At 39.7% G+C, this 7,875-nt stretch overlaps 1 protein-coding gene across 2 annotated transcripts in view; it reads right to left on the reverse strand.

Moving 5' to 3' along the window:
* Window positions 1–1,177: 1,177 nt before the first annotated feature.
* The window catches only part of KIAA1456 (KIAA1456 ortholog), a 90,327-nt gene continuing 83,629 nt past the window's right edge, over window positions 1,178–7,875 (reverse strand). For both annotated transcript variants that reach the window (XM_011970725.1, XM_011970726.1), the window contains one exon: window positions 1,178–4,199. In XM_011970725.1, the coding sequence (XP_011826115.1) occupies window positions 3,163–4,199 (1,037 nt within the window). In that variant the 3' untranslated portion in view covers window positions 1,178–3,162. The remainder of the gene's footprint in view (window positions 4,200–7,875) is intronic.

A 7,875-nucleotide genomic window follows, 5' to 3' on the forward strand; every position in this document is an offset into this window, starting at 1 on the left:
GTTTTGTTTTTTGTCTGAGATGGAGTTTCACTCTTGTTGCCCAGGCTGGAGTGCAATGGCACAATCTCGGCTCACTGCAATCTCCACCTCCCAGGTTCAAGCGATTCTCCTGCCTCAGCCTCCAAAGTAGCTGAGATTACAGGCGTGCACCACCAACCCGGCTAATTTTTTGTATTTAATAAAGACGGGGTTTCACCATGTTGGTCAGGCTGGTCTCAAACTCCTGACCTCAGTTGATCCACCCACCTCGGCCTCCTGAAGTGCTGAGATTACAGGCATGAGCCATCGTGCCCAACTGCCAACCAGGTTTTTAAGAATCCTCCAATAATCCCCCAAACTCTCCCTTCTATTTCAGATAGTGGGACTCTGTGCTCATGCCAGTAAGTAAAGAAGAAGGAATAAGAAAGACACTGTGTGATCTAGTATTAATAAGGAAGTAAGTGATCAAATTACTCCAGCTAGATCGGTAGAATCTATTATCAAGCACGTTGAGGCCGATAGCATTCACAAATCAACTGTCTACGTTTATACTCACTGATGACTCGTGTTTCCTTTCGAGGACAAGTAAGCTTTTTAAATGATCAAGACGTTTACATTAGTTTTGCTCTTCAGCGGCCTTTTTAAAAAAAAAATCCAAAGGCAGAAGTTAAATTTAAAAGAGCTTTCCATGTTACCCCAAAGAGAGATTATCAATCACCAAGTTAAATATTTATATACAAAATAATATCTGGATGCATAGATTCTTACGTTCATCAGATGAAGAGTGAAAGAGTTATTAGTCACCATGCTTTATTTACACTCCTGTCAAAATTACATGAAAATATTTCTCTCCAAAGAACCATTCTAGAGAACCCTTTCATACAGAGTGGTGTGTGTACATCTAAGAGGTTGCTCAGTTTAGCTCAAAGGCTAAAGAATCTAGTGAACTGAGTTCCACCACGTCATGACTTTTAAGTGGTAGGTTACCACCAGAAAGAGATGACTTCAAGCACAGATTTCTAGCAGCAGGGCCAGGATTAAAAACCCATGTGACAACAGGCTTCAGAGAGAGGAACAATCCATTCCTAATTCAAAGGCCATCAAGCCCGAGTTGTAAGAACATTTTTGACTCTGAGAATCTTCTCTTTTTACCAAGAAAATCCCTTACAGTCATGGTTTAACATCCTAAATTAAGGAATAGAAGAAACCAAATTAATCTTTAATTTATACTCCGCTTATATATGTTTTCAATCGTCCACTACTGCAGGATGTACACTGAACGGTAGAAGTCATATACATCATTTTCATCAGACAACCTCATCTACCAAAATGGTGATAACACAATCTTATTTTGAAGCCAAAAGAGAGTTATAAACATCAATCGTTTTCAGATATGCTTTAAAAATGTTCAAAAGTAACATCATTATTTTAAGTTACAGCACAATCATTAAAGGAAAAAAGAACCCAAGAACAAATGAAATTCGTTATTATTTTAGTTACTTTTAGTGGAAAAAAATAAAACAAGATTAGGATTTTCAGCCAGGACAAAGTAAAAGACTGTTGTCAGATGTCCACTTTCTCTTTCATGAACTACTTGAGACTGTACTCCTGGGTCAGCTTATTTCTGCTTCTCCTGTCTCTAGACCTGTCTTAATTATATATGTCTCAGGATCCATGATATAGATTTAAACAGACCCGTGGGCAAATCTAAACACTGACCACACAGTGTCCAGTCTATTCATTTCTCTACAAAGCGACAGAAATTCAACCTTTAATAAGTAGAAGTTGATTCTACCTAAATTCCTAACATAACTAATAAAATATAGTTGCCTTCAATAAAATAAATGCCCAGACATTATTTTAAAGGATACAGCAAATCCCAGTCATACCTCTACCAAGGCTAACTATGCTGTACCTTAATCTGTTTGTTCTCAGAGCCAAAATCAGTGCTTCACCTAGATTCTCCTTTCCTAAAGAGTCTGTCAACTCAAAAGAAATGCCTAGTTCTTGATGCAGACTCATCATTAGTCAATCCTGGTCTTGGATATTCATGCTTCTAATAAGCATGATTGATAACAGTCTTGCTAATAAGCAATAGTAATATCAATCTTGAATATTCATGCTTCTAATAAGATTGGAAGAATACCACTTGGGTACTTGCATATAGCTACTAGTACCTACATCCTCCACTACTTACAAGCTAACATTTGCGTTTATCAATATTATTATTATTATTATTTTGAGGCAGAGTCTTGTTATACTGCCCAGGCTGCAGTGCAGTGGTGCAATCATAGCTCACTGCAGCCTTGAACTCTTGGACTCACGTGATCCTCCTGCCTCAGTTTCTTGAGTAGCGTGGATGACAGGCTTGCACCACCACACCTGGCTAATTTTTTTATAGAGATGGGGTCTTGCTATGTTGCCCAGGCTACTCTTGAACTCCTGGGTTCAAGTGATCCTTCTGCCTTGGCCTCCCAAAGTGCTGGGATTACAGGCATGAGCCACCATGCTCAGCCTAACAGTGCCTTTAAAAACCTCCTGGGTTACATTGAAAACCTTACTATCACATGTCAACTTATTTTGAAGCAAGTTAGCTTACAATTTAGAAAAGTCCTTGTAACACTTCTTCGTTCTCTCTACTGTTACTCAGTTTTCTGAAAACTTTAAGTAGAAGCAAGACCTTGGCAGCAAGATAAGTCATCACATGGTTCAACGTATATTTGTGCAATGGATCAAGTTTACCTATTATCTTGCACACTGCTCTCAATTATAACCTGAGAACCAGAAATTATCCCCTCACTTTATAAAAATACTGTTTTAAAAGATTATTTAACAGCATCATCTTTTTAAATCCATGTGTAACACTGAAAAACACTATAAATGTATTTTATCTCTCAGGGGTTAAAAAAAAATCTGAGCTGTACTGAAGGGCATTTTCTGTTGCTTCTTCAGATCTTTTATATTAACATTTAAGCACAAATACCCTTTGTCAACTGCTTTCAGTGCCAGGATCTGTGCTTATTCAAAGATAAAAACAAAAACAACCATATAATTCACAGTCTCTGCAGACCAAATCATAAATGTATTAACCAATAACACTGAATGCAAATTCAGGTAACCATATCAAACCTAGTGAAAAAAAATGTGGTTCGTCTTTTAGAGGAGTTGTCTAAAAGGATCCAATCAATCACAACTTCCCTTTTTCTCTGCAATGATACACCAGTTACCATGATCATTTCCAGAACTCAGGATACGGAGCTCTGATACATTCTCCTTGAGCAGACTGCAGAGCTCCCCTTCTCGAAACACGTGGTAGTAGCGCATAAAGGCTCTGGAGTCCAAAAGATCAGGCTGTGGATCTTCGACAGACATTGTATCATCTGCGTTGGAATCTGTGGAACCGACTGCAGAAATCCTTCTCAATATTTTACTAGCAGAAGGATTATCATCTTCTAAGTTACCTGCATCCACACAATTCGCACTGGTATTAGTGCTATCCAGAAAACTCCCCCCTCCATTTCTCCTCATTTCTCCTTGATGGTCTCCATTTAAATGCTTCAGAGTGCCTGGTGCTCTCAGCCACTCTAACTGTTTTCGAGAAGAAGATTCCACAAACACTTCCTCATCTAAGTTTTGCTCTTTTGTTGAAAATGGCTCTTGGTGATCAAAGTCTAAACTAGAGTGTCTGGAAGGCTGGACTGTTACAGTGCTATTGGCCCAAACTTCTGTGTTTTTCAAGGGTCTTACTCTTTCAATTTGCTTCCTCAGAGTCGACTCATCCAAAGACCTGGAGAAAAACCAGGAACGAAATGATTTTCCTAATGTGTTGTAGAATCCATATTCTTCCTCTCCTTCCTTAGAAATATTTGCAAAACAAGTTCTTGCCATAGCAGGTTCATAGTCCACGCTGTGGGACCGTTTTGAGCCACACTGCTCTTTAAAACAAACAGAACAGCTACACTCAGAGCAAGGAGGATGGTAGGGATGGCTTCTTTCTGAGTGTCCACACTGCCTCTTCCTCCCAGACTGGCTGGACTCTGAGAAGAGCTGGGAACACAGGGCCCTGTTCCATGGAACGAGCACGTCTTGCTTCTCAAAGCGACGGTTCTTTTGCTCCATTGCCCAAACGTAAATCATCAGCTGGCCTCCAGGAACCAAGACCCTGGCCATTTCTTTTATTGCTCTGATTCTTCTTTGTTTCGTAGAAAAATGATGTATGACTGAAAAAGACAAAACTACATCTTACTGTGTATGCACACACATAAACCCACACACGTATATACTGGTGTTTACCACATAACAATGATGACATTTTGACATCTAGTAAAACCTTCTTATTTCCTCCATGGCAACGATGATGACAGAAATAGCACAGGCCTGATTTTAGGAGAGATATAAATTTTAGCTTTGGCTGCTGTACTTTAATATTAGATAGCTGATCTTGGGCAAGATATTTAAGTGCTATAGATTTTAACATGCTTCCTCTAAAATAAGAAGTCTAGAGTCCATAAATCCATAAAGTCTCTTCCAGTTCCAAAATACTACGGATTTTCTTAACCAGAAGGATGGCCAATGTGAATTACTAAAATTTGAAAGGGATATTAAGTGTTCCCTGGTTGAATTCTATGACGTAATTGAATGTTTTAATGAATACTTTGTACTTCTAAAGTAATAGCTGAGAAGTAGAGAAATATATTAAAGATTGTTTCTCTGTCTGGATAATGCAAAGATCAGCCAGCTCACCACAAGTCCAATTGATTGCTTATCACAAGATATAAAATAGTTGTGTCTATTAAAAAAATCAATGTCTATAGGTCATCATTTTACTTTCAATTTCTGCAAAGTCAAAATGAGCTTCAAGTAAGACTGCCTTTATTAAGTCATAAGTGTGTTATTAGGCATAATTTTATCCACCAATAGACAGAAAGTGCTAGTCTGTTAGTTCTTGAGGGAGTGTAATCACAGTACTGTGTCAAGAGAAAACTTCAAATTAGTTTTTCCTACACAGACCTACCAATATATCAGGGAGGAAATTAATCTCAAGCAAAGTTTCTTGTTTTGATATGAGTTGTGAGGGCAGAGATAGAGGCTGAAAGGGTTGCTCTAAGGGTCAAAATAATCCAACTGTTAGTGGTGATTTTAGGCAAACTAATCTTTGTAGTTTACCTGCCACAGAGATATATTGAATATCAAAAATGGGGTTTGTGTACAGATCAAACTAGTAAAGAAATATCACTCAACAGATACATTTTGTATTGTTAGCAATCAAGTTTTCATTCCTATCCACAGCACATGAACTTTGGTATCTCTACCAGGCAGCAATGTAAGAAAGCCAGAGGTGTGAGGGTGAAATGGGTTTGAAGAACAAGACACCAGTGTATTTTATTCTGCTAGATTTTTTTTGGTAACTAGTTTTGTGATCTTTGACCAATCACTCCATCCACCTGGCCTCAGACTGCCGCCACCCACCCCCCAAAAGAAGAGTCCTTTAAAATGGCTCATTTGAAAGCAAACCTTTCTAGAAGTAGAGTCCTGATTACTAAGCTAAGGAGGTATAGGAGTCGGGACTGAGAAAGACTCAATCCACTGCTAATGCTCACATTTATCCGTGGTTACTAAGGGCCATTAATATCTCCCATGCCACGTGCAGTGGCTCATGCCAGTAATCCCAGCACTTTGGGAGACTGAGGTAGGTGGATCACTTGAGGCCGGGAGTTTGAGACCAGCCTGGGCAACATGGCAAAACCCTATCTCTACAAAAAAATACAAAAAAATTAACTGGGCACAGTGGTGTGTGCCTGTAGTTCCAGCTACGCAGGAGGCTGAAGTGGGAGGATCATTTGAGCCGGGGAGGTCGAGGTTGCAGTGGGCCATGATCATGCCACTGCAGTTCAGTCTGGCCAACAGAGTGAGACACTGTCTCAAGTATCTCCCATATGTATGTATGTATCTCCCATAACTTGCACCTAATTCACTTTAGAGCTTCTTCTGTGGGTATATTTTCTAAATGCAATCCATCTTCATTATTCATGGATTCTGTGTTTGCACATTTGCCCACTTGATAATCAATCGCCCCCAAATCAATACTCCCCAAATTGTAATCCCCCAAATCAATACTCCCAGACTTTCATGGTCATTCACTGACGAATGCAGAGGGGCAACTTGAGCCTCTCAATGCATGTGTCCCAGCTGAGATGAAACAAAGCGATGTTCTTCCTTCTGATTTCAACTCTAATACCGTAAACAAGGGTTATTTTTGTGATCTATTTTGTGCCACATTTTCTGCATGTTTGTGCTTCTCGTTGGTGATTTTGCTCTTTGAAATCGCCTCCAAACATAGTGGTGAGGTATTACCTAGTGCTCCTAAGCCCTGGAAGACTGTGATGTGCCTTACGGAGAAAATATATGAGTTAGATAACTTCATTCAGGCCTGAGTTGCAGTGCTGTTGGCATGAGCCTAAGATCAAATAAACTGTCTTTAAACAGAAACACACATAAAACAAGGCAATATATTGTTCAGCTGACAAAAATGTTGTGACCAGAGGCTCACAGAAACTCAATCCTGTATGCCTCTTGGGATTCTATATTCCACTGAATTTATTAATTCAGTGTTCACAGAGACTTTATAGAACATTACTACTGTAGATAATAATTGACTGTATTTTTTGGGGGGTGGTAGAAGACCAAAAAAAAAACAAACCATTAAAATGGGACTATTTTAATAAAATGGTCTCTTCAGGAGACTCATACATCAACATTCAGAATTTTATTGGGCTTCAAAGTAGGTTTTTTTCTTTGTTTTCATTTTTGTTTTGAGACAGGGTCTTGCTCTGTCACCCAGGATGTAGTCGCTCCATCTCAGCCGGCTGCAGCCTCTGCCTGCTGGGTTCAGTTGATTTTCCTCTCTCAGCGTCCTGAGTAGCTGGGACCACAGGTGTATACCACCACACCCAGCTAATTTTTGTAATTTTTGTAGAGATGGGGTTTCGCTGTGTTGCCCAGGCTGGTATCGAACTCCTGAGCTCAAGCCATCCTCCCACCTCAGCCTCCCAAAGCGCTGGGATTACAGGTATGAGCCACCATGCCTGGCCAAGTTGTTTTTTTAAACAGAAAGTCCTTATTTATTCGTTTATTAATGCCTGAGTGACAATTCCTTTCCAATCAGACGTAATACTGTAATTTCGCCCAGGAATATCAGTCTTTTATATTATGTTTTATATTTAAAGTGTAATAAGTAACAGTCTTTAAACCAAATGTTCTTAAGAAAAAAACAGCCGGCTGGGATGGTGGCTCACACCTGTAATTCCAGCACTTTGAGGGGCTGAGGTGGGGGGATCACTTGAGCTCAGGAGTTCAAGACCATCCTGGGCAACATAGTGAAACCCCATCTCTACCAAAAAAATAAAAAATAAAAAAAGATTAGCTGGGTGTGGTGGTGTGTGTCTGTGGTCCAAGCTCCTCAGGAAGCTGATGTGAAAGGATCACTAGAACCCAGGAGGCAGAGGTTGAAGTGAGCCAAGATCACGCCACTATACTCCAACCTGGGTGACAAGATACGACCCTGTCTCAAAAAAAGAGAAAAAAACAAAAACCCTACAAATGATTACTTCTTTACATGTTAAATGCATTAGACATGCATACACAAGCATGTTCTATTAAGAAACATTGTAAATGTATCTAAAATGGGAAGTGAGAATATATTTACCTGAAATATCAATGTCTGGAAACTATGTTGAATTTTTTAAAGTCCCTTTTGTTTAAAAAAAATCATAATTACAACCTTAAGGCAAAAGTAGTACTCAAGGCCGGGCGCGGTGGCTCAAGCCTGTAATCCCAGCACTTTGGGAGGCCGAGACGGGCAGATCACGAGGTCAGGAGATCGAGACCATCCTGGCT

Source organism: Mandrillus leucophaeus, unplaced genomic scaffold (genome assembly GCF_000951045.1).
Source record: "Mandrillus leucophaeus isolate KB7577 unplaced genomic scaffold, Mleu.le_1.0 Scaffold97, whole genome shotgun sequence".
In the NCBI taxonomy this organism is placed as follows: Eukaryota; Metazoa; Chordata; class Mammalia; order Primates; family Cercopithecidae; genus Mandrillus; species Mandrillus leucophaeus.